At 38.1% G+C, this 27,639-nt stretch overlaps 1 protein-coding gene and 1 pseudogene across 1 annotated transcript; both read right to left on the bottom strand.

The window, feature by feature from the left end:
• Nucleotides 1–7,961: 7,961 nt before the first annotated feature.
• LOC136284005 (uncharacterized) lies at nucleotides 7,962–10,232 on the bottom strand (annotated as a pseudogene).
• A 3,244-nt stretch (nucleotides 10,233–13,476) lies between these two features.
• On the bottom strand, nucleotides 13,477–27,290 carry LOC131780842 (aspartyl aminopeptidase-like). The gene is made up of 17 exons (XM_066173221.1): nucleotides 27,248–27,290; nucleotides 26,146–26,224; nucleotides 25,180–25,268; nucleotides 24,128–24,241; nucleotides 21,593–21,718; nucleotides 20,814–20,938; nucleotides 20,356–20,455; nucleotides 19,996–20,103; nucleotides 18,735–18,812; nucleotides 18,295–18,375; nucleotides 18,085–18,154; nucleotides 17,867–17,954; nucleotides 17,333–17,372; nucleotides 16,625–16,726; nucleotides 16,431–16,512; nucleotides 15,711–15,796; nucleotides 13,477–14,703 (listed from the first exon to the last, which is right to left on the bottom strand). Exons 1-17 carry the CDS (start codon nucleotides 27,257–27,259, stop codon nucleotides 14,650–14,652), a joined length of 1,434 nt encoding a protein of 477 aa, XP_066029318.1. The 5' UTR covers nucleotides 27,260–27,290; the 3' UTR covers nucleotides 13,477–14,649.
• Nucleotides 27,291–27,639: the final 349 nt, after the last annotated feature.

Here is a 27,639-nt window from a genome sequence, read left to right as displayed (position 1 = left end):
GCCTTTCGTTGCTTGCGTGCTAGCGTGGCTCTTTTTGCCACTAATTCATGTCGTTACACTGGAGAATAAAACACAAGCTCAAATTTTTAAAGTAGTTAAGTGAAATACGTTTGAGACCGAATGGTAAGTAAGTATTTTAGTGTTTTGCTTTGTAATTTTACAACGAACAGTTAAATTAATTACTCGAAAAGCTTTCAGCTAAAATTAAACCCTTTATTAATAACCATATACTTTCTTAATCTGATATCTCAACTAGCGATAACACCAGAAATCATTTGCTTTTATGATATTAACTATATGTATACCTAACTTGTTATAGTACGTTGTCGTGAAATAATGCACTTAGCAACAATTAATCTGAATACACAAAACTGTGTTAATGTTTAAAATTTTCCTTGAACTGCCTGGACATCTGGGGCAACTGATAATGCATTTTGGGAGTGGTAGGGATGCTTGCTACATAGTGGCTATGGCTGTTCGTGTCCTTGAGTTTGCCCTGTTGTTTGAAATAGATTTTCCATGCATTGTCTGTTATTTTTTTCAGGAAATTTTTAGTCTGCAAGAGGAAAATTTTTGTTACAGAAGAATCCTTTTCCTGTAACATGTACAACATTTATATTTTTATCATAACAGAATTTTCACAAAAATTATTTGACATTAGATTCTTATACAGATACTACTAGGTCACGCCTGCCCATCAACCCCTTAAGGTGGTATTGAAAACTGCAGTAAGGTCTATTGAATATAGTTAAAGTATTGAATTTCACTCCATGACTTACAACTAAAGAATATGGGGCTTTTTTATCATTATGTACCAAACAAAAAAAAAATGCCTTCTTGGCTCATTTACATCAAGCCACCTAATATAATTCACAAAGATTATTTGACATTGAATTCTTATACAAATTCTGCAAGGTCATGCCTGCCCACCAACCCATCAAGGTGGTGTTGAAAACTGCAGTATGATCTATTGAATAGAGTTAGAGTACTGAATTTCACTTTATGACTTACAATTACAGAATGTGGGGCTTTTTTATGATTAAGTACCAAACGAAAAAAAAAAAGCTTTCTTGGCTCATTTGGATCAAGCCACCTAATATAATGCAATGTCTTGTTTTCTGTATCCAGAGTCATTGCTCAGTTAGAATTGATATATAAATCGTAATTATAATCATTTAAGTGCAACTGAATGTATTTTTTTTATTACTTTTCCACTGAATGCCAAACCAGCAAGCCTTGAGGCGTTAAGAGCCATTTTCCGAGAAAATCGAAAATCGCAAGACACTCGTAAAAAAATTGAATTTTTTTTTCTTTTGCCAAAACATCCCTTTTAGTGACCTAATTCAAGAAAAAATAGTTTTGGGTTCAAGCGATTCATTGTACGGGAGAAATAACAAATAGTTTGAAAAATCGTTTTATTGCTGTCTTTTCGCGCTTAAAAACAACAGAATCCGACCGCAACTTCGAGAAAACGGTGAAGGCATAAGAAACAATCCCTAACATCGAAACTTCAGCCGAGTATTATTTCGTTCTTAATCTTTAAAATCCTAAAAGAAAATTTGAAGAAAGAATTTTTTAACATTTACAATCGACAAGTTTAAAAAGGTCGTATTTGTGTCTCTTGAAATGTTAGAAAATGAAAGCGAGCTTTAACCGTTGTAAAAGCCCTCTGGTATATGCCGCTTCCTAGTAAAACCCATATAGAATAAAGCCTTGGCTATTGAAGTAAATTACAGGAACGTTTTAGCTCTGGAAATTAAATACAGCCCTGACACTGGAGTAAGCAATTTGAGAATTTAAGTTAAAAAACTTTATGCAAATTAGACGGCCCGCTGAATGAATTCATACTAAATGCAAAGTTTAGTGTAAAAGGACTACTTACTGTTGCTTGTAATATGTTTTTACAGTGAAAATGTTATTTCTAGCTTTCAGCTGTGTTGGTAAGAGCCGTAAATAACTTTTTTTATATGACGACTGAAAAACGTTTGTTTAGCTACTTTGCTACCAGCGAAATCATTGAGATCGCAACTTCGAACTGAAGCTGTCATCGCTTGACGAAACTCCGTTACCACAATTTTAAAATAGTTTTCTTCAGGGGGAAAAAGCAGAATTAAAATGCATTCGAGACCGTTGACTTCGATTTTGAATTCGTTTAGTTAAGATTTCAACCCTGACAAACAAGAAATTATCTCACTTTCCGAAAAGGAACGCTCTTTTAAACATAAACAAACTTCAAAAATAAGTAAAGGAAGCAAAACAATGAACAAAATAGATTTTTTTCTTGACTTAGTTATTCCGGCGAGAACAAATGGTGAATGATTCACTCTTGGAAGCAAGCCTTTGAGGAGAAATGAGAACACCGTTTAGGCAAAACTCTACAATTTGTATACTTTACTAGCCTGTTCACAGACTCTCTTCATTTTTAGATATCGTCGAGTGCACGTATAAAAAAAAAAAAGCGCGTTCCGCCCTCTCTCACGAGCAATCGCTTATCTTGTGCGCGCACCAAATTCCCAAAACAGAAAAACGTCTGTGAGCAGGGTAGTACTTTCTGTTTCTACATATTTTTCCCACGGAGCTGGCAAGTGCAATTAATGACGGCTTTTTTCAGCAGGTCAACGTAGAGCGCTTTGCGGCGAACAGGCTTGGGAGGTACTTCTAATTCTAGTTGCTGACAAATGTTTTGAAGCATTCCAAGTTTAAGTCGCTCCAGAGATCCTCCCTTGGCCATGGCACAGATATCGTACTGATCGTAAGTGATGGGGTGCTGTAGCGTGATGGATAGGATTGTTTCTCTTGCCATGGTAAAGTTTTCCTCTTCTACTACAGCTTGGATTTCAGCATCGTCGGATGTTTGCCGTCGGACCTTCGCTGCAAGACGCGAGAAATATGAAGTGCACTGCTGCGGGGTAAAAAACTCGGATACTTTGAACAAACGAACACCATCAAGTCCTTGTGCACGTCTCATTTCACGTGATACGATATCACCGTCCAGTTTTCTGCCGCTGGTTTGACCAATTGTAAACTTCGCATTTAGATAATCCCTCTGGTTTTGTTTAAAGCGATATGCTTTTTTGATCGGCTTTAGCGCCCATCCTTCTTTTACCTCTACTTCGCCGGATGTAGCCTCTCTTGTATCCCTAAAAGACGCAAACGAAATAACTTGACTGGTCGTGCCCTCCTCCAACCTGGACTTGTAGTCTAGTTTGGCAAGGTCTAACAAAGACCGTTTCTCTAAAGGCTTGGTGCATTTCTCTAAAGATAGGTGTTTTTCGAGAGAAGACAGCCTTTGAAAGACCTTAACACACCCATCCTGAGGGTAGGTAAACACGGATGACGATTCATTTCTATTGTCAGTAGGATCATGAACCTGCTCCACTTCCGTCTCTTGCTTCTTCCTTGACGGAGTCGGTTTTGGGCTGAGGGGTTTAAAGTCTCCAGAAGAAAACTCAGATGAAAGCCAACCAATGCCATGCTCTGAAGTAGATAACACATAAAGAAACAAGATTTACATAAAAAGCACTGTTCACCTACTTCAATACTTCACTCTGCACAGCCTGTGAAGAGTGCCCCTTTGGTCCACTTTGCTGCGCGAACAGATGAAACGTTTGCTTTTTACATCTTATGACCGGACATGTTCTTCAGAACCGCCATATTCTGCAATGTTCGTTTTAAAAATTTTGTAGAACGAATCAAGGACTATAAATTTATAAAGGATCTAAGGGGCTTAAGTCTTTTACAAAGCAAAACCCCACGGGGTGGCAGACACCCGCTCCTCCTGCGTACCAGGATGGGAAATGGATGCCTTTCATGCGTCTGAAGGCTATAACAAACGATAAACGTACACCTTTTTACTCAAACTATAAAAAAATATATATTTGCGCGATGAAATAATTCTAAAAAGGAAGAATTGTGAATTTTCATTAGACTAACCTTCTGATGTTGGTTCCAATGGGATCTCTTCTCCCTTTCCCATACCATAAGCGCGCCAAGCTACGAGAATTTCGTCTTTAAACTCGAAATTGTTTAATTTGTTGATACCAATAATCTTTCTGCTGTCATCTACTACTGCTTCCTCTTCGACACTTTGCATGACAGCAACTCGAACTCCTTCTATCCCCCCATGCGAAAGAAGAGCACTCTTCAGTTGTTCGGCATTGGTCACGTCATTTCCTTCGTTTATGAAAGTCCTGACGTGATTCTTTCAGGTTGCAGCGAGCCTGTCTGCGGCATCTTTTCCTGTCTGGAATATAAATAGCGCTTCGTCTTTCGCGTCCTGAGTCGGAAAGGTCGTCTCACCAAGGACCCGTTCAATCTTTGCCAGAGTTTCCTGAAGACTTTGACAACGGTCACAAAGATCAGTGTGTTGGTGACTGCATTGTTGCTGGTAATCTGCATCACTACTGTCGCTAAGAGCAAACAACACACAATGGTCTGCTACGTTAGAGTGGCTTGTGACATGAACCTGTTGATAAAACAAAACTGAGATTACTGTTTGTCTGTGCTTATACTTCAATATAATAGTTAATCAAATGATTTTCTAATCTAACATATACTATTAACGTAAGGGGGGCGAATAACTTTTAAATTTAACCTTAGAAAAAAAAACTATCCTCGTGCGCGCATTGTTAATCTCGAGAATTTATGTAAGCTAATTACACGTGCACCATTTAGTGAAGAAAAAGAGTACAAAATATATATTTGTTTTACGGAATGATTTTGTTGACGAGGTAAAATAAGTACTTACTTTTAGTTTTATTCAAGCTGTCTTTCTGGAGTCAGAATTCACATTACCTTATAGTCCCCCTTCAAATACTGCTTGCTTGTCATAAGAGCTTGCACAACTGTAGTCTCCCACTCCTTGCCGGAACCTAATCCCCCTATTTGGCGTACGAGGGCCACGAGATCATCAAATGCGCGAGCACCCTCAGCTGCAAAATAATCTAAGCCCTGCAGTGATTTTCTTACAGAGGCACTGCACTCAAAGAGTACCCGTCTCATAGTAGTTTCGCTGAATGGTTTGAAGTTGATCTCCAAACAGTACTGAGTGTACTGTTGTATCACTCGCTCGGGTATCATCATACGGATTACGTTAGGTACTTGAATAACCTCACCAGACGAAAGCTTGAGATGTTTTTGCCCAAATGGAAGGTCCTGAACAAGATGCGGGCTCGTGATGAAACCAAGAAAGTGGTCAAGCTGCCTCAAGTCTACTCGTATTCGTGTGGTAGGCTGTTGTGGAACTTGAGCGCCTCGGCCAAACTGTGATCGATGAAGATTAGCCATGGAGTATCGGTATCTTGTCAACCCCGGGATATAACGGGAAATGTCGTTGAAAGTTCCAACCCCTGCCATAATCGAAAGCACTTGTCTACGGGTATCCCAGCTGGTTGCATTCTGGTACGCTTCTGCTAGGGCCTCTAAATACAAATGCTCTGAATGTTACAACTCGCTTACACCCAGGGCCTTGTTCATAGCCGTAGAAGAGGCTAAACGTCGCCAGAGTTCACCAGCATTATCAGGGGTGACGCTCTTTAGCACAGTTGCTACTATTTCTGTGGCTCTCCTTGTTTGACGTTGTCTTGTTCGCTCAGAAGAATCACTCCAAGAAAGCCATGGCTTTCCAAGCGGTTCAAGTTTGCATGCTGCCAGGAACTCACTCAGCTTTTCGTGCGGCTCATGTAAGATCACAGGTGTGGGCTCGTCACTCTGAGTGGAAGCTGTGCTTATTGTGTCTGGTGACAGAAAGGTGTCATCAGCGATTGTTAGACGTCCAAGGCTTTCTGCGAACTCTTCAACAGATTGACCGGTATCACTTTGTCCTGGAGAAGAGTTTGAGCTGTTCTGTAACATACAAAAAAGACGTTTAGACATCAATGTTACTTCAATATTTCTGTTTATTTTGTCACTAGGCATTAGTTTTTTTTATTATAGTTCGAAACTTAAGTTATACATCATTTTAAAAAAAGAAAATATGAATTTATATGCATACCGCTATCATTGTCAATACTCCCGCTCCAGCCAGACCGAAAGGAATTTAAAGAAACGAACAGTGACCTATTCGTCTTAAAATCATTTTCAGAGTCATTTTCAAAGTTTTCAGTTATTCACAGTTACCCAGCCCTTTCGGAATTTTGGCATTTGTTATGTTGGAATAACTGTCTGTATCCAAGGTTACCGTTTACTTACTTACATTTGCTTCTGAAGTCTCTAGTTCTACGCATGGAGTAACTTCAATCATTGGTGCGGGTGTCACTTTCTGTTGTTGGTTTGTCTCCGCGAAATGTTGCTTGCACATTCTGCAAAGAGCTGTAGCAAAAATAAATGTTAACCTTGTTAAAAGGCCATCGCCGATTTCTTTACTATTCTTCAAAGCCATTTTCTTCTTTGGGGGGAGGGGAACAGGAGAATAAAGGGTATTGTAACGCTTGCGCATATGTTGCTTTACGCCCTCGCTCGTTTAAAATTAAAGCGTATACTTTAGCTACAAATGTGTTACGATAAACTTACGCGATCCAACTTGAATAAGTATTCCTTCAGTGTTTAAAATAAATGCAGATAGAACGCTGTCCAAATGCCGATCGCCTTTGACCGAGGCTGTTTTGTGAGCAGCTATTTCTAGTGGAATGCTACACTTCACTTTTGAGGATCTCCAGCGCATACCAAATTCCGCTCTGTGGCGAGGGCATATTGTCAATGACAAGTGGGACTCTTCCACTGCAAATACCCCTAAACAAAGGTAAAGGGAAAATTATCCATTGCATACATCACGAGCGAGTTGAGAGGCTCGTGTGCTAGGAGATCTCGAGGTCGCGTTTTTCATAAAAAAAAGTCATTAAAGTCTGTGTATCAGGGACAGGTGTGTGTGCGTGGGTGGCGGAGCGGGGGAGGGGGAGGGGGGGGGGTGGGGGTGGTGAATAAAGATCTTTTTTGCTATCGTAAGCGTTAATATTAGGTTTGCAAAATATTAACGCCGCGGATAAAAGCCTGCGATTTTTAAAGAGATGAACTCGTTTGCTTATCGTTCTTGCAAGCAGGATACAAAAGAGCGGTACGCAAGTACTGGGGACAATAACTTTGTCAAATGGAAGGGGACATTTCGGTTCGACCGACCGAAATAACCTGACCGGTCAAAGTGGACCAGCTTCAAAGGCGTTCCCAAATATTCTGGTAGGACCGAACCGAAATGGTCCATTCCATTTGATTTCTAACCGAAACTTGCGGAATTTTGGGCTGAATGGAAAGCACCCGAAGATTTTCTTAGAATAACATGACCATCGTGAGGTCTGTGATAAAGAGATGATGGAAATGTACACCACTATTAGCCGCTACGTAAGACGGTAAGACAGTACATAAGATTTACCTGCTCTTGCTAACAGCAGTTTCCATTCAGTGTCAAGTGCTGTATCTGCTTTTAATCCATACAGCTCGCAGTGCCTCGAAATGTCCCTTGTACAATTTCTTAAAGCGAGAACTTCAACTTGGCCTGGATAATTGGTCAAAATCAGGTATGGATGAATTGCCACTTTACAGGACAAACAGATTGAGAGATGGATTTAACTTCTATCGCAACAAGCAATGGTAAGTTGTTCGTTCAACAAAACTTTGCGTTAAAAATATGAATTCATTCAGCGGGCCGTCTAATTTGCATAAATTTTATTTACTCAGATACTCAAATTGCTTACTTTAGTGTGAGGACTATATTGGATTTCCAGAGCTAAAACTTTCCAGTAATTTAGTTCAATAGCCAAGGTTTTATTCTATATGAGTTTTACTAGGAAGCGGCATATACCAGTGGCCTTTTACAACAGTTAAAGTTCGCCTTCATTTATTAACATTTCCAGGGATACAAATTTAACCTTTTTAAACTTGTCGATTGTAAATGTTAAAAAATTCTTTCTTCAAATTTCTTTCAGGAAATTAAAGAGTAAGTACGAAATAATACTCGGCTGAAGTTTCGATGTTAGGGATTGTTTCTTATGCGTTTACCGTTTTCTCGAAGTTGCGGTCGGATTTTGTTCGTTTGAGTACGAAAAACCAGCAAAAAATCGATTTTTCAAACTTTTTGTAATTTCTCCCGTACAATGAATCGCTTGGACCCAAAATTATTTTTTCTTCAATAAGGTTACTAAAAGGGATGTTTTGGCGAGAGGAAAAAAAATTCGTTTTTTTCACGAGTGTCATGCGATTTTCGATTTTCTCGGAAAATGGCTCTTAATGCCAGACTGAAATAACTTCTTGCTGCTTCGAATTCAGAATGGCGATAGGAAAACTTGCCGAATGCTCGAAAGTCATGAGGATAATCCATGATTAAAAACTCGCTTTTGTCGACCTGAGAGGTGATCTGTTGAGGGAAATTCCTTTCAAGTTTTGCAGCTAGAGGTCTCAAATGGGGAATGACATGCCTGCCGTTTACAAGAGCATGTAGATCGTCGTTATCCTTTGAAAGGAAATGTTTTACCAGACTTTTGAACGATCCATAAACACCGTTGACGACCTCGTTGTGCTTGTCATTGGAATAAGCTTCAGTCACAGTTTTAATGGCGCTGTGCACAACCTGATGAACACGAATGTAGACTTCTCTTTCCTCTGTCTTAAAGACAAGCAATGAGCACCTTCGTATCTTCAAACGAATCTCTTTGTCTTCAATGTCCTTAGCCATGCCTATGATGTAGTCCACGATGACGTTAAGACCTAATGGCTGTAGTGCACAAACTGAGAGGAAATTAAAGGCATGATGAATAACTTTGTCGGTTGCCATGGCTTTTTCTACGGCCAGTGTTGTTGCTGTGGTCATGGACTTTGGATAGCTTGGGTTGGTTTCAGCGAGAAAGATCTCAGTGGTGCTTCGTCGGCCCTTCTTCAATTCAGTAGTCATTCCAACCAAAACTCGATATCTTTCGAACCTCTCTGATGTAAGTGGCAGCGCTTGCTAAGGCAAGAGGCTGGTAGTCTAACGCTTCGGCAACATTTATCTCCATCTTACTGTCCTTGATTCCAGAGAGCTTCTCCAACAAGCAACAGGCATCAGATGGCTTCATTTCCTTGCTCACTGCGATGTTTTGAATGAAAGAGCTCGTGGTAGGGATAGCTGCAGTGTCTTGTGTTGTGATCAGCAATTGGCCCCTGGCCCATACTTCATCTTCAGCGTCGGGAAGATGGACGTGCACTCGTGATGTACTCGTTACATTGTCGACAACTACCAGCCAGGATGCGTAAAGCTTGACTTTTGGGCCCATCAATGACTTGAGATTGGCGATCTTCTCATCCGTTGTTAAGCCATCAGAGGTAAGAGTTTTAGTGACTGCGTGCTCGGGACACCTTAATTGGCGAGAAAAATCGACGTACGACTGTAGCACAGTATCTGGGCTTTTACCATTTATCGTCATTACAAACGAGGTATTTTCTGAGAAAGTTTTAGCTTCTTCATAGTATTTCTCTGCCACTAGACCAGCCAGTTGAGATTTTCCACTTCCAGGATTTCTTGAGATGTACAGGTAGCCTAACTTGTTTTGTTTTGCTAGTTCTTTGAGCTGTTGCATTATCTCAGTTACTTCACGGTCACGACCTGTGACGTCATGTGAGGGTTTAGCAGGGAGGACACAGAAGGGAGAGATTTTACTGTTTAACTGATCTTCAAGGGCCTGTCGTTGTTCTTCCTTTTCTTTCAATTCCATCCCTTTTTCCTGAAGTTCTTGTCTTAGATCTTCCACCTTCTTCAAAACAAGTGTCAACTCTTCTGTGGGAAAACTTTTCTGATTCTCAATTTCTTGAACCTCCAAAGTGGAGAGGCCGAGTGCTTCGAAGGCAGCGTGAACTTTTCCGATGACTTTTCGAAACTGCACGTCTGGGAGATTTCCATCTGATATGTGCGCAAAGTCTTCATTTCGAAATTTTCTAAGGGTATTGACATTTGATCTGACAACTGGATTAAGGCCGTGAATACAATCAGAATAAAGTATGGCGTAGAAAAGCATTGTACAATCCCACTCTGCTCTGTTTCCACCTGTCATGGTTGTATGGAGATGGGCATGTTTCCTTTGGTTCCGAGGAGACTCCTTGTTTCGAAAGTCCATTCCATTTTTTGGCTCATCTTTCCATTCCCCTGACCGTGTCGTACCATGGCGACTGTCCCATTCTTGCTTGAAGATTTTTCGGAGACCCATGGTCAGTATCTTAGTCACAATGTAACAGATCCTGAAATAGTTAAGCTGCTCTTTATTGTATTCCATCTTCACCTTCGAAGGAAGAAAGAAATTGTTACTATTATTTTCTAAGGGTAAGTTTGGACTTGGCTCTCCCAGCTTTTGATGCATTTCACTCAGACGGCAAATCAAATAGATTGACAGCTGTCATGTCATGCTAATTGAAGCTAGATTATTGGGTGGGTGATACAATGTTACTTGTCACAAGAGCGGCTTCAGATAAGAGGCCAAAGAATTGATGTGGGGAAACGTGAGAAATTCCACAAAGAAGGGCTATAGTCACGGTCAATTCGATTTTGAACAAATTTCCACCATCCTAATGATTTGATTTTTTCTAATTAACTATATTTAGCTTGATAATTTATAATTGGTAGAGTTCTCCATCTACTGGAGTGAGCGTCCACAAAAAAGTCACAGAAACCATGTGACTGTGATGAACAAAGTTTTTTTTTCACCGTGTACTGTCGCGAGCGTAGGAGTTCTTATGTTAATAGGGTTGTTGAGCCTCAGATTCTCACATGGTTTTGGCTTACGGGCTTTGACTTGGACGAAAGCGCAGCTGGAATAACAGTTCGCGCTCTGATTTTGCTAAAAATGACAGTGGTTTTGACAAAAAAGAAATGATTAGGCAGAGAGAGATAATCAGGGTGTTGGCTGAGACATGATATGTTATTTAACCAGTTTACTTTCTTACATCAGTATGCATATTCTCCGTGATGTTCATTAAACATTTCCAGTGGTAATAACAGGGAAAATTTTTCTTTCAAGAGCTTTTCTAGTTGGCTACCGCATGGTATGTCTTAGTTATTCAATTAAGTGGTGAGAACTTTAATCTTTTGCCATCACCTACGTACCCCCAAAGACTAGGGCCCAGTTCCTCAAGGGGCGGATAAAGCTATCCAACGGATAAATCGCTATCCAGTGGATAAGTGATTGTAAAACGTACTGCGTTATCCACCGGATAGAGATTTATCCAGTGGACAGTGTCGTCCAATTTTCGAATAACCGGGGCCAGTTTATTATAAACAACTATTGGATGAGGTTTTTGTGATATCCAGAATAATCAAGGTCGATAATTTATAAGAGATGAACTGATGAACTGATAATTTAAGAGATAAATGTAAGAGAACACTACACGGAAGAGGGAATTGGTAACTGGGCAGACTTTGAACTCGACTTGATAAATGCAATATCCGCTGCAGATATTGTATTTATTACGTCAAATTTACAGGCTATTGCAATTTTATATTGATTGAATGCCTCAACGAATCGACCAAGTCGATTGAGCGCAAAAATATTGTTTTATTTATTAATTAAGGCAAATTTCGCCGTACCCTCAAGTCTGTTTTGACAAAAAATTTTATGCATGAGCCCCAATGTTCATTTTTCGTTTTTGAAATTTCCATTGGGAGACACGTGAGGAACTTTCTCGAGAGAGGAAGAGAGAGGACCCTGGGAACGAGGTTTGATAACTTAATGTAAACGCTGGCGTTTTTAGTATCCCCTCTGCGATAAACAAAACGTTAAAAGTGAGTTCAACAAGAGACTGAGGCAATTAGTACAGCGTCCAATGTTGACTTGTCGAGGACAAATAAAATTGATTGCTTTCTGAACTCAGGGAAATTGCTGGCCTAAGTTTATAACATCAGAAAAATTGGATCACCTTGACAACTAAACAACTGAAGCCATTTCCTTTTTGCTCATAAAGCATGCCAAAAGTTGAAAAAGAAATTTCACTAAAAAAGTAAGAAACGATCACCGTGCAAGCGAAGCGTCTAGGTCAGTCACATTTGATCAAATTTTAAACAGGCTTTTTTTTCATTGTAAGGCATGTAACGCAATATTTCCTGCAAGTCACTGTCGTTTCCTTACCATGATAAAACTCAGCAGTGAACCGTATTTCCTCGAATAGGCGCCCACGCTCAAACAAGCGCCCTTCTCCAATAGGCACCCCCTCCTCCCTCATTCTCTTAAATTTTCGTCGAAAACCTGTTTCCACTGCCACTTGATCTTTAACTTTTTAAGTTTCAACTACAGCGGAATCAGTACGAGTAAAAAGTATCTTTTCCGTTGAATCACTTCCAGTTTCGTCTCTCCCCTTATGCTTGTACAGTTCCTTTAGGTGTGTTGCCTGTTTCTTTTAATGTTTGTCCTATTGCTGCGCTTACCTACTAAGCGCCATCCTCCCAATAAGCGTCTTTCTTTTTGCCCGGAATTTTAAATAAGCGCCACGGTGTCAATTAAGTTATGGAAATCACAATAACTGGAAGCCACGAGGCACGAGATTAACTAGGTAACTTGCTCGCGCACGTTGCAACTTGTTCGTGCCGGTTGCAGCTGGCTCTACTCAAACTGGCATCAACAAATTACCAACGTTTGCTAGTTTACCGAAATCCACCTTGAGGAAGGATTTCTCGTCATCGTATCGAAATCCGTTTTTAGATTTCATGTTCTATTGAAAAATCCGAAAATCCTCATTTCAAAAGCTAATTTCACTAAGATTTCTCAATCGAAAGCACCTCAGATTATCATCAAAAGAAAATCCGGTTTGACTATAAATGTCCACATAACGCGGGCGCTGAGGCTATTTTCCAATTGATAACCATAAAATCGCTTGGAAGTTAAATTCTCTTTTACAGAGAGCCGTTTTTCGCGCGGCACTCTTCTTTGATGAGTTCATCTTAATTATCGTACCAAATGTTCCTCATTACTAAGGCTTCCTGTGGAGAAGACTAAGTTTGCTATACTGTTGCGTGTGTCAGTGTGTCAGTATCTGTTGCTAAGGTTACGCAGCTTCATTAGAGGATATTTACGACGCTGATTACAACTTTAAAAGTACGATCACCTGATACAGACCAATGACGATTTACCATACGGGAAGTCCGCTTCGAGACGAGACATTTCGCAGGAGATTGTGTTTCTTCTGAAAGGTCGCCTTCAAATGTTTATCTGAAACGCGAAATTACATTTGATGGGTTGCCAACCACGAAGTTGAAATGGAAGCGCGTTGTAACAGCGCTTGAAAAGCTAGTGGGACTCCAGCCAGTACCGTTGAGTTTTCGCCTAAAATCGAATTCTTTTTTCAGTTTTTGTTCGGCGATGCTTAGAATAAACGCTTAAAACTAGTTTTAAGATGAACGTTTGCGTGTTTTAAAAAGATGAGGAGCTACTGAAAGAACTTAAGTAAATCCAGTGATGTTCTCGGTTGCATTTCGTGAGATTTCTCCGAAAGCTTCTAAGAGTCACGGAAGACTCACCTCCGGCATTCGTTTTCGTTTTTATTTTATTCGTCGCTGTACTCACTTGTCTACATACGACTTGGCTGTATCCTCAGGCTTTCGTGACAAATTTAACTGTCTAAAAGATTACTATCGGCTCTATTCTCTAAGATATATTAGATTTGGTATGAATTTGCCACAAAGTAACCTCTCAAAATGTTAAAGAAACCTTAAGTTTGATTTCATTCGCCGTGCGCGTCCAAAGAAATCGGTGAATAGAGAAGTCATTGAACCATCGAGGGTCAACTATGGTTGGAATTAATGGTTCTCAAATGTTCAACAAAAATCTCGACCTTCAATTTTGATCAGTAGATGTTACTTCAACTGTTTCGCGTGCTGAAATAGAGGAAATACTATAATATTACATCCGGGTCTTCCGGAGGTATTTGGTTTTAGGTCTTTGGTCTTTGGTGTGTAGACACCCTTCGTAATAGCAACTTAACATAAAACGAACACGATGAATATTATCAATATATATACTCACAATTTCAAGAAACTTTGTCGGTAGAAATTCAGCTGCTGGATTGAATGAGAAGAGTAATACAAAAATTTATTGTGCTTGGCGTGCTTATTTCTGCGTGCTTGTCACGTGCTTTTCGTCATTCTTATTTTAGAAGTTGTAAATGCAAAACAAGGGACACAGTTCCAAGAACCACCCTTCTTTGCCTGTACACGTCCCGCCTGATTATAATAGACAATTCAATAAATGAGAAAGTTCTCAGAGTACTCTGTTTGTAAAGTATCTCTTGTTTACGTGCTTCCGTCTTCAACCCCTCCTCTTGTTACAAGATTTTTTCGTTGATTGTGCTCGGATTTTGTCCCTTTTCTTATGACGAAGTGTCTTGTTTGTTTTGCTGAGTTGAACCTATAATGGTTCTCAGCAAAAATCATTGAAGGAGAGAAAGGATTCAAGCAAAAGAAGCTCAGGAATGTCATTGGCTTCACTTTAGTCAGCTCCTACTACGGAATCCAGTGCTTCCGTCTTCAACCCCTCCTCATGTTACAAGATTTTCTCATTGATTATGTTCGGATTATGTCCCTTTTCTTTTGACAAAGTGTCTTGTATGCTTTGCTGAGTTGAACCTACATTGCTTTTCAAGCAAAAAATCATTGAAGCAGAGAAAGGATTCAAGCAAAAGAAGCTCAGGAATGCCATTGGCTTGACTTTAGTCAGCTCCTACTACGGAATCCAGTACTGTTGGAAGTGTCTCAAAGAAACTCTGCAAAAGAAAAAAAACCAAGACTCACAATTAATTGCTGAGGAGAATGAATTTGCTCACTAGTCAACCCCCTGGTAGATTCGCACCCGCCCATTCACTCAGATATGGTCAAAACCCCGGTAAACAAATGTCGATTTTCGCCTCTGACAAGTGAGTAAAAGGGCAAGCGCGTAACATACAAATCAATTTCTATTATGTCTATTTGTGACCTTCTTAACAATAACAAAATAAGTAACGAAGGTAATGTATTCAGACCACGCCAACAGGTCGTACAGTGCGACGATTGCGCTCCTTAGGAGCATTTTATTAATCCAAAGAACACACCACTTGGCTACCATAAGAAAACGGGTAGATTGGCGATGCTGTGTGCTTTATAATTTCATGTTAGGTTTTATTTTGCATTTTATATTTTTTGGGCTTAGTGAATTATTTTCCGTCAGTTCAGGTTTAGTTTACGTCTGCTGAATTTTAGTTCAGGCCTGCAATGATTTTCTTTGTTTAGGACAACGTGATTCATTCGTTTGCATCGCTTATATGCTTTGCTTCCCCACACGATTTGTATCGATTCGTTTAGTCGATGAAACAAATTGAACACAAAGACATTTTAATGTGACTACAATAAAAGTTTAACGCTGTCGTGATACTCTTCCAGATTATAGGTTGAATTAAATAAACGTTGTTATTTACAGTGACATTTCACTATTGAAGGATTGGTAACGAAACTAAATACACCAGAAGAGTGTTTCAATCGATCGGTACCTTCAGCGGTTTCTAACAAATATGCCATTTTGATGTTTTTACAAGTGATAGAAAATCGGGCAACATGACTATTTATTTCGGGCGACGTGACTCAGGTTCCGGGCGACTTCGCCACTTCAGGCGAGATGTTTTTTGGGCGACATGACAGAAACCATCACGTGCAACCTCGCCCTAATGTAATATAGCGTTGCGTAACAGATCATGTAACGCCAGCTTATGAATGCCTTACTAAGCAAAGAAATTGTCACCTTGAATAGCAGTGTCTCTTGATGTACAATGGAGGAGCAGCACATTTCTCGGATGGAATGCATAGCTAGCTGGGGACCGCCAAGGTCTAAAAACAGATCATAAATAAAGTTTGCAATTTACCATTTACCATTCACTTCCAGATATTTAGCTTAATCTCAATCAGTAATAACGCACTTGCTTTCCTCGGTTAGAGTTTCTGGCTTCATCCCAATTTTTTTAAGGACTTCTTATTTCACTTCTCATACTTTTCCTAGGTCTCAAAAGTTCTGATTATTCACCAAATTTTCATGCTTCTTTGAGAATGCATGACTATTAGGAAATTGTCCATATCAGTTCTGACAGTGATGTTTAGATACCTGATACAACTCATAACATCCGAAATTCTTAGATACTATAATAGTAGAGCTGTATGGCAGTAAACAAAAAGGACTTTGGGAACAGATGACTCTTGAAATGATTGAAAAGCACAGTCAGGCTTACACCAATGTAAATACCTATCAGAAAAATAAGAGTTTAGCAGCAGTTTCAACAACTTTTCCAATTAGTGGCTGCCGATGGTGTAGCCCAAACACAAGAGCCTGCTCACAGGCTAAACAGTAGGCAGTGAGATGTCTTATATCTGACCATAGAATGCAGGTAACCAACTTTTTACTCTTCTGTTGAATGGATAACATATATTTGTACATCGCTGGTATTTGCACACAACTAAATTCAATTACCTAAGGTTAATAAACCAAGCTTAGCAGACAGGATGGGGCCTATAGTGGTTCCACATGGAGAATCATTACGCACACAAACTTCCTGTGATAAAAAAATACAAAGGAATTAAAACTACTGCTCGGTACTTGTAGAAGTTCAAGCAAAGGTAACCAATTGTGACCACTTTTTATGTAACACATCCCAGAACTTTTACCTGCAGTGGAACCTCACTCTTCTCTGCAATCAGCCTTAAAATGCTTGAGGACAATGCTGTTGTTGCATATCGTTGGTTACTGTTAATTTTTATTACTGGACCCTGAAAAAAAAAACAACAACAACAAAAATAAATGAATTGTACAGGATATACCATGACGTGAAGTTCAAAATCCATCAGTTCACACCCTTGAGTTGGTGGTTTAACATTGCCATGTCAGTGTGAAGGAAGAAGGGATGTTGAACACTTAATTAACGTGTCGAAGATTGAATTGATTAAAGGAAAAAGGGGAGCAAGAATACTTTTACTTAAGTAGACAGCTCAGCTTTTGATTCCTGCAGAAACCAAACCTTCTATTCCTGACTGACTAATCTGCAGAGAAGTTTCTCACTTCTAAACACAAGGGTTGTCGAGGGAATTTGAGAAAGTTGTGCAAGTCCAAGATGTAGTCCAGTGTCTGCACAATTTTCTCAAATCATCCCCAACCACAAAGTGTTTAAATGAGGCTAATAAAACTGGGAAAAAAAATTATCTATTGGTTTCACAAAATATTTCTCAGAAAGTATAGAGAGTATGACATCATAACTGTGTCTATTAATACTCTCCTCCAAACACAGAAATCGACCAATGAGAGCAGGTGACTACTATCTCTATACTACTATCTATTAAATTTTTAATTATTAAGAGTTCTGTTTGTCAAGGCCCTACCTTGTGGAGAGCAGGTTTATGGTTCTCTTCATGTTTTTCTCTACAACAGAAAAGAAGAAAAACCAGTTGTTCATACCCGACCCAAAATGCTGACCTATCACCTGATTAAGGCTAGAAGTTTTCACTCAAGTATTGAAGTAATGGCTGATGAGATAACTTTTTTTGTTCCACAACATCCAAAAGCAAATTATGATAAAACAGCTTACAGGGCTATCATCCATATTAACCTATATTTGCCAACTAACCACGCTATCTGAAAACTCATGTGTAAGTCAAACATAACACATTGCAAGAGGCTTTTAACCACTTTGATGCCCATGACTGATCAGCATCTCATTTCTCCCAATGATATAACCCCTAAATCAAACCTTAGGGTCACAAGAATAATTAGGAAATGATCACCAATGAAAGAAACTCTTGATTGCTGAACAAATTCTCCTTCCCAGCCCCTTAAGGAATGTACAGAGAACAGAATGGAGAATGTCCATATCGATGTTGAAGGTTTAAAGGATTTTATAAGTTATGGATACATACGAATAGTTTGGATGCACTGCATGGGCTTGGTCAGCACTGAGAAGAAATGACTTGGGTATTGCCTCTTCAAAACTTGTAGCTGTTCCACCTAGGTTTCAAGCCAAAAAATCATAGCATTAAAAGCTGCGATTGCGCCACTGAGACTCTACAGTATGCTTGGCCACTACAAGGTTCATATATTATGTAAAATTAATGTGATCAAATTGAGAACAACTGACCTGCTGACAAGCGACGCAGAATATGCTCCGTGAGCATTGACTCTGCTCCTTGGGCACTCCCAGAACCAACCTGTCATCAGGATGTTTTAGTAAATTAGTTTACAGTACACTGAATATGCATTGATGGAAGTTACTAAAAACTTGATTGATTAACTGGCATTGGATCAGTTGTCTTTGATGTCATAAACATGTACTTGACTTATTATGTACCTCTTCATTGTCATACAAAGTTATTATTCGGATGTTGGGATCTGATGCCAAAGATGGACCTTCCAGAGATTGAATAAGGCCCTAAAAGTTAAGGAGTACAACATTGTCAATGAAAACAACTCAAGCTTGAAATTAGGATGGCTCAGAATGATCTTTGCTATGTTAAACACCAATTCTTTGATGGATTGTAACTTACTGGTATGCACAACTTTGACTAAGGAATGTACAAAAGCATACCAAGATTTTTAAGGGAACACTTGGAAAAAGGTGGTGGTATATATCTACCAAAGAACTGGTGTTTAAAATTAACAAAGCCAGGTTGAAGCACCTGAACATACACATACAAGAACATGGATCATTATTTCAGAATTGACAAATGGTTTTGGTTTTCTGAAAGGAATATTCTCTCCTTGTAGCTCTAAATCAAAGACTCACTCTACCTGTAAAGCACAAAAACAGCTGACTTGGTTGTCCAATCTTGGTGAAAAAATAAACTCTTCCAGTGCACCACCGAAAGTCTAAGAGAGAAAAAATAAAATAGATTAATTAAAGAGAGCCTAAATAAAGTATGGTTGAAATGCAAAATCAGGGGTGTGGCTTGTACAATTTACCACAAGGAATAAGGGGATTAATATTTAATGTTAAAAATTCCTTAAGTGAAGGGGCTCATACCAACTTGTATTGACATACAGTGAGGATTGGCAAATGGAGTAACTAGCAGTGGTAAGTATTTATGTCATGCAAATTATTTGCATTAGCCCATTTTCAAACCTGAATTTTAATGTTCATATGTTGTTGGCTTATTCCAACTAAAGGGGTGTAATGGGCAAACCAGAGGACCCCCTGGCTTTACCCATGAAAGGGAAATAACAGCCAGTAATTTGCTATTCTTTGGAATGTGAGTCATTTAGTACAATGTTTTCCCCGTGAATGAAAAGCCAAATCCTTTGACACCCAAGATCTGAGCTACTAATGTTCCACTATAATGATATTAATCTCTTTGAAAATTGGGTAGTTTAGTATATTTATTTATCAATTAAGTTGATAACATAAATTGGCCAACTTGACTGTGAAGAGTTTCAAAGCTAACATTTCGAGTGTTAGCCCTTGGTCAGAGCCAACATCAGCTTTGAAACTCTTTATGCTGGCCAATTTACATTTTGATAATACTAAATACCCTGTTATACTCTCCCACTGATGCAGCACTACAGTTTCTTTAGAAACTTACCCCCTTAATTCAATTATCTTTGAAAATTGGTTGAGAAAATAAGGTTTTAAAATCAAGGAAATGACTTCTGACATTGTCATTACCTAGTGAATGTTTCTGTTTACTTAGCATTTTAAAAGAGATGATACATGCCACTAAACAGGTTGACTTGTATATGTAAAACAGAATTTACAGGAGAAGGACCCCCTGGAGGTAAAGTATAAATATAATTCTAACCCTCTGCACCCTTAAATTCTCCATACTGTTCTCCATACATTTTGAAGGTGCTGACAAAGAGAATTTGTTTGACAATCAGGATTTTCTTTTGTTGGTGATCATTTCCAACTTGTGACCTCACTGTGTGATTCAGGGGTCATATTGTAAGGAGAAATTAGATGCTAGTCATACACTCTTAGCTGTAAAGAGACTTTTAGCATGCAATCTTTTAAACTTATTGCACATGAATGATGACATGATCAGAAATTGATACTCACAGCAGGCTGGCTGTCAGCCAGGTGCAAGTCAAAGTCCATGATTTGTTCTTGTTCACATTTCAACTCCTCTGTTAAGAGTTTGATCAGAGTTGACTGATGAGAATCACTCTAAAGAAATAAATGAGTAAATTCAGTGCCATAATTAAGTAAATAAAGAAACAAATATGTAATGAATGAATTTATATCTTACAAGGTGCAATACAATCAATCATATAGTGTGATTGTTGATCCAGGAAAGAATTGTTGTTGGTAACAATGAATTACATATTGGCAACCGGAACAGAAGACATCATCAGTAAGTGTATTGCAATTCCCAGGTTGAAACCATTAACTGTACATCATAAATGGATAATTACTCACCCTACATTTTTTTTCCTTGGGTTCTGTGTCACTGATGTCATCTTCAATGGCTGAATTATTCACCAGACTTTCATATACACAAGTTGATAAAATAGGTGCTCTGGAATAAGAGAAAGACAACTTGCTTAAGTTTGTTCAGATATCAATTAATTTACTGTCAGTACTGATCATGCACCCCATGACTCTGTGTTCATGACCACATCAGCTCATCAAGTAAACATATTTACAATAATTCTACAATATAAAGCTTTTCCTTTTTAATAAACCAAGAAAACTATTGATCAGCAGATCTGTTTGATGAACTGTTTCTCATATCACAGTCTTTGGCTTCTTAAAACTATCACTTTTTTCTGCCACTAGAATCCATGCTCATCTAGCATTGTCTGTGTTACAACAACGTTATTCAGATATTCTCGCGCTGAACTTGGGCTTTCTGTGGCTTGAATTAAGTTACTTACATGTGAGTTTCTTTATTTGGTGAGAACTTGTCATTGATGTCGCGCTGCAGATGAATTGCCAGATGTGGAATACGCATGATTGGTCTGTCAATGTGAACTAAACGGTGCTGCAATTTATCACCTTTCTGTTGCATGATCAATTCAAACAAGGAAGAAATAGGAAATAATAATGTTAATACGATTAGGCAGAGTCCAATTCAGTTTGTGTTCAATACACCTATAAAAAAACAATTCCATTGCTGAAAAGCATGAGTCCAGTTTGCTAATCGCCAGTAAGAATAAACACAGACAGAATAAGATGGCACAGAGTCCTTTTGTCAATTGGTCAAAATTAATGGTTAACCTTTTCGCTCCCCTGGTCAATTATCAATTCTTTATACTGTCTGCTGTAAATTTCTCAAAGATCAAGAGCTTGAAACATGTTGTGAAATAGACAGTTTCTTACTCCTCGTGACTTTTTCTTCGACAAAATATGTTGGTATTGAAAGGAGAAATTGATTGTTGGCCACCCCTGTGGGAGTTGAAGTGTTCATGTATAAATAAAAATATAACAGTAGCATTTTTACCACAAGAAAATTTACCAAATTGTCTGGTTAAATTATACAACAGCATACACAATGATATGCAGTTAGTTATCATCTTTATCATCACCAAGTTTATTGAAACTTGTATACATGCCAGCAATACACAAAAAAGTTCTTTGTTTTTTTATATTTTTTCTTTTTAGTGATGTCTCAAGACAGAATCTAATGTTGGAAGTAAATGCTATAGTATAGTACCTTAATCATAATTCTGCCGGCCAATTTCAAATCCCTGTCAAACCAAGTGGCCCAGATTCCTCCTCCATAACATTCCACCCCAACTTGTTGATATCCATTGCTGCTCTTCTTTGAATTTGGCTTCACCTGTTCCAATATTAAGTGTAGTGTTAAAAAATTATGTGCCAGAGTTATTTTCTCTGCTTTCTGATCTGCTCCTCTCTCAACCAATCCACTTATATCTTTCTCAACATCTCTAACACTGGACAGTGTTTTTTATTAAGGAAAATGAATAAAGAGGGTAAGTTTCTGAAGAAACTGTGGTGCTATACATTGGTGGGAGAGTATAACAGCAAATCAAGACTTGTAGCACAATCATCATGCCCAAATGTGTAACATAGGGTATTTTCATGAAATGTAAAAAGTATGCCAAAAATACTTTTATTTGCTAGATATACTTGCTAATTTACGTTCTAAAAAGAATTAGTGAAGATTTCAATGTTTGTTCGGTTTTTAAAGCTTAATAACTGATTACCCACAATCCTTTGCGGGCGTGGCATTTGACTTTATCACTAGATTTCACTGGCCATAATGGCTGAGTTACAAAAAAAATTATATTTCAACTATCTCTAGATTTACAAAGAAGCAATTATTTCTTCATTGACATCTACAGGGACTTTGTAAATGTTATTCCTCTTTCTCTTTAGTTCTCCACACACATGCCGCACAGTGCCAGCCAAAACAAACGCACTTTTTTTACATCAAGTTTGTATGTCATGTTTTCTTGCCTAATCCCTGCAGACATAGAGGAGAGGTTACATAGGAGACCTTCGATGTTTGTTGCTTGATTTCAACGAGAAAATCAGGCGAAGTTTAGCGTTTTCGAGCGCTATTTGTGCGGATTTCAATGTAGAGCGGGCTTGAAATTTGATCGTTACACATTGATAAACACAAAGCGAGAGTGAATTTAGGTTTCCGATTTAGTTTGCTTTGAATATCTTCGTTTGTATTGTATGTATGGCTGTAAAACTTTGGGGATTTGTAGTCGAACACATGAACTTTGCTTGGGAGTTGTCTCAGCAACCGAGGTGAAGTAAAAGCTGAAATACAGGCCTTTTTGCAGGTAAGTGGTGTTTGATTTTCAGTGTTTAAAAATAAACAATAACATCGTTTCCGAAACCAAAAATCACTTATTTCTTCTTTGCAGTTAGCTCTTTTTAAAAGTTACTTTAGATGAGGGTAAGTAAGTGTTTGAACCTTACTCAGACGAATCAACTTTCTTTGTAGGCGTATATTCAAGACGCTAGACCCGCACATGTACCATGCAAAGCTCTGTTGGATCTGCTGCGTTACACAAGCAAACAACAGCGACTGTCTTCAAGTTTTTTATTCCTGTTCTTTTAAAAATGAACATTTAACGCTGTCTCTTGGCATAAGGTGTATTTGAGCCCTACTCAGTAAATGAGCATAATGGAAGTTTCTAATTGATGTTGTTTTGAGTACGAAATTTACCTTTATTTTCGGGTTTATGCAAATGAGATGTTACGCGTTACATTTATAATTTGGGTATATTTTCCAGTATCTTTAATATTTTTTAATTCTTACATTATTCCAAAAGGCAACACAGTTATTTTTTATTAAACTGCAATCATCAGAGAAGCAAAATGACAAGTTTGAAAACAATCTGTCCATTGCTGATCAAGATATTTTCAATTATTTCTGAACAACCCTGAATGGGCGTGATGATCATGCTACAAGTCCAAGTATTATCAACTGAGTTGATAACGTAAATTGGCCGCTATAAAGAGTTTTAAAGCTGAACATTTTGAGCATTAGCCTTTTGTCAGAGTGATTGACAAAGAGCTAAACTCTTTATGGTGGCTAATCTACAATATAAGCTCAGTTGATAACACCTAATTACCCTTTTCATAAAGGCATCGAAGATTGGAGAAATCTACTGCCACTACACAGATTGTCCAACTAAATTTTGATGACCTAGCTCAGCTACAATTTTTTTCAAGTGCAGATTGAAAGCATTGCCATGTTACCATTCCCTAGCCTCCTGTTCCTTCACTTCTCATTGAAAAAAAAAGGAACCTTATTTCTTAACCCTTTAACTACCATGAGTGACCAAGACAGAATTTCTTCTTCAGATAAGTGATGAGAATAAAGAAAAATATCAATTTGGGGATACAATAGTAAGTTCTCTTAACTAACATTATAAGAATTGTATGGTTGACAGTAAGGAGAATTACAAATTTGATCTGGGGGTTAAAGGGTTAACTAAGTACTGATTTTTTTTATGATTTATTGTAGGTTTAAAAAAGCTGTTAGTTTCTTAAATTTTTGATTTGGACAAATTTCAAACCAAATTTAACCTCCCTATGTGTTTTGAACATTTTAAAATAAATGCAATACTTAAACCATAATGGTATTACCACATGTCTTTGAAGTAATGTGACTTCTGACCTCTTGCATTATTAAAATAATAAATATTAAATAAATGAATGATTTTTACAGTGATAACTTTTAATGAGAAGACTTTTTCATGTGCACCTTGAGACAGGGGCTATCAGTATGAGCTCCTAAAATGCTGAAACCATTTCCAGGAATATACTTTCCACCAACAGCAAATGCAATGACTGTTGACTGGTTTCTGGTCACAAAATACTAAATGGAGCAAAGAAATAACAAGTGAACATGAAAGATGGGTCAATGATGCAGGCAAGGTCGTAAACAAGGAAGGATTTGTGCTCCTGCATGGCCAAGCTTAAACTGTTTTGGTCACCATGGCTGAAAAAATTGGCAATAAATTTGCAATGTAACTTCCTATGTTGATGGTCTGTGTTAAATTACTACATTGTATTTATAACATCAAGTCATACATTTGCAATACTTTGATATTTTCTTTTAAAAAATATTTCAGTAAGTTCTGTTTCCCTACTTGTCCAAGTATCAAGTCTAGAAAGGTTGCCTGATCCTAAAAAGACACCTGGCAGTTGACCAGTTGTTATTTGTGAAGAAGGAGGGAGATAAAAGAGGAGGGGGGGGGTTAAGACTATTTCAGATTGGCAAGTAGTGGTGTAGCGTTTTTTAAAGAAGTCTTGGGGGTGAGGGTCAGCAGTTTAAGATATATTTTAAAAGTGGTCCATTGCCCAAGGAGGGTGTTATGTAAATTAATCATCATATAGTTGTATGTGACATCAATTTAATAGTTATTATAGGCATAAAAGAGGAGATATGAGGTGACAGAGGGAGGGGTTATCATGTAAATATTTAATAAGGGAGGAGGCTCACATGTCATTTACATGGCCTGGAAGGAAGGGATTTTGATCTTCCAAACATATTTTTCTCTTCTTCTTCCCCCCCCCCCTCCCCCCCATCTCCCCCCCCCCATCTCCCCCCCCCCCCCCACCCCTTTCCTACATATATAATGACTAGTTCCTTACTCATTTCAAAGAAAACAGCTGTGGCAAATTTTAAGTGCACCATATGATTTCCCAGAGAACAGAATTTTTATTTCTGGTAACCATTGTGTGATTTTGAGTCGTGTCCAAACTGTAACCTTTCAAAAAGTTAAATATAAAGCACCAACTCTCATTTCTCACCTTATCAGAAGGCTTGATATCCCAATGCTCTTTTTCCTTGAGCTCTTTAAATCCTGCTGCTGATAACACCTTTCTACACTCATTGACAACTGAAACAAAACATAACAGCTTTTCTGTCAAAACAACTTAGTTTATAAAGAGTCAGGCTCAATAAGTTAATGAATGTGACATGCAACTGTGGTGATTCTGCTGTCTTTAGCAGGTGGTGAAGCTGTTTGCTAATGCATCTCAATTCATGCAGCGAGAAGGTCAACTGGTATTGATGCATACAAGCTAGGTTGCTCCTTTTGTCATAGCAGCTCACTGTCATGCAACACCTACATTTAACCACTCAACTTCTTGCCTTACAAAGAATAGCTGAATGACACTGATAACATCACGATCTTTAATTGAAGGCTTGATTTTACCATAATTCTATATCATACGACATTACATGATTAAATTTCAGTCAATCCCTCATTTCCTGAGCTCTAAGTCATGTTAGTTTCTAAGGTTGTTGTTGCTGTTCACCCTAGGACTGAATGGTGTTTTGATATTGTAAGGAGTTTCATACTGAAATGGCTAGAGTCTCTAGTTTTGTATATACTGTAAAATTAATACAGGTAAAAACATGATTTTGAGTGTAATTTGGTGATAAATATGCATGGGTAAATTTTTTAAAGACAACAAAATTGCATGAGCTGGTAAGGCAAGTGCAGTTTATAGTCTGTGAAAAATTTACAAGTGCATATTATACCAAATTGCAAGAGAAATCATGATATAACTTGTTAATAAAGTAAATGAAAAAACATCACAGAAAGTTAAGGCAGACAAAATTTTGAACACGTGTGCACTGTATGTAATTTGCACTCGTGTTACAACTTTGCACTTGTGTTACATGAGAATGCACTTGTTTACAGCCAATCAGAAGCACCTAATTTTTTCATGCACATTATCAATTAAAGAAGCTGGAAGGATAAGACATACCATGATAAGGTGAAGGACCATTGTTCACAAAATCAATGAACTTCCTTGCTGCAGATTTTATTACATCAAGTGAGGATGCCTACAACAAAACAAAACCCAAAAAATATTTTTTATTAGGAACTTCACTTTTCTGACATTTGGAGGATACAGCATGAAATTTCCATCCAGGAAAGACACCTCATGGGCAATATAACAACATGTACAACAATACCATACATTTAGAAGAGTTGCAACTGTGTTACTATAATTTCCTCCAGAACTGAAACTGTGTTAACCCTTTTACACCTAAGAGTGACTAGCTCCTAATTTCTCTTCACAGTATCACCCCTGAATCAAACATTAAGGTTAGGAGAATAAAGGAAATAATCACCAACTAAAGAAGCTCTTGACTGTGACACAAATTCTCCTTAACCTTGTCAGCAGCTTATAAAACGTATAGGGAACAATATGGAGAATATGAAAACTGATGTTAAGGTGTAAGGGGTTATCTTCTGTCCTAAATCTCCACATTGCTAAAATCTAATCCAATTTTAAGAATTACTTAATTGAAAAGAAAAATGAATATTAAATATATGAAGTTTACCGCAACTTCTATCTTAAAACATCAGCGAATCGACCAAACATCTCGATGCATTAAGTTACCATACATTAATATCATACAAAAAATTTAAACTATTGTATTCCGACTCATTACATGTTGCACATATTGAGTTGACGTACACAGTTAATATAGTATTTGTTTCTCTTTTCTCGAAGGCGAAGCTCGCGTAACAAATTTATCACTGTTGATCTAGAATTCTAAAACACATCTTTCGGTCACAAGCTTGCATTCTGCAAACGTCTCACGCTGAAATTCATCGCTTTCGATAATGTCTGTTGTAGATATCGCAAGGAAAGTGATGTGAACTTAAATGTAAATGCATCCACGCGAAAGTTGAAACGGAAGTAGCGCACTAATTCATCGCTACTCAGCAGTCTCTTTAAATTTATAAAGTGAACTTTGAGGCACTGAATAAAAGTTCAAGCGGTGAAATGACTAAAAGAAAATTCTGTGCCTGTCACGAACGAAGGAAACGTTTATGCGGGATTTTGAAAGCCTTACCTGGGCAGCCATCTTGGTTCTCCAGCTGAGTTGTCATTGATGGCTAAAGGGGGGGAGGGGGGGGAGAGGGGGTAAGGCAAGGTTTCACTCTCTGTTTTTTGTAAGAGGAAATTGAAAGCGAAAGTACATCCGCGTGAAGATTAAATTAGTCCCGGGAGGAAGAGGAAATGGAAAATGAAACTGAAGGAGAAATATTACATTGTTTTGAGATCCAAAAATAAACTATATGAGAAATTAATATTGTTAAAAATTAATTAAATTTTAAAAAATGGCGAGACTATCAAAAAAATTAAGGGGTAAGTAAAATTGATGATAATTCTGAACAACAATCCGGCCGCTGAAAAAAATTGCCGCATAAAACAAGGAAGTGCAACAAAAGGGAGACGTGAATC

The sequence above is a fragment of the Pocillopora verrucosa genome, chromosome 10, assembly GCF_036669915.1.
Source record: "Pocillopora verrucosa isolate sample1 chromosome 10, ASM3666991v2, whole genome shotgun sequence".
Taxonomy (NCBI): Eukaryota; Metazoa; Cnidaria; class Anthozoa; order Scleractinia; family Pocilloporidae; genus Pocillopora; species Pocillopora verrucosa.
This window is presented reverse-complemented; position numbering and strand designations above follow the sequence as displayed.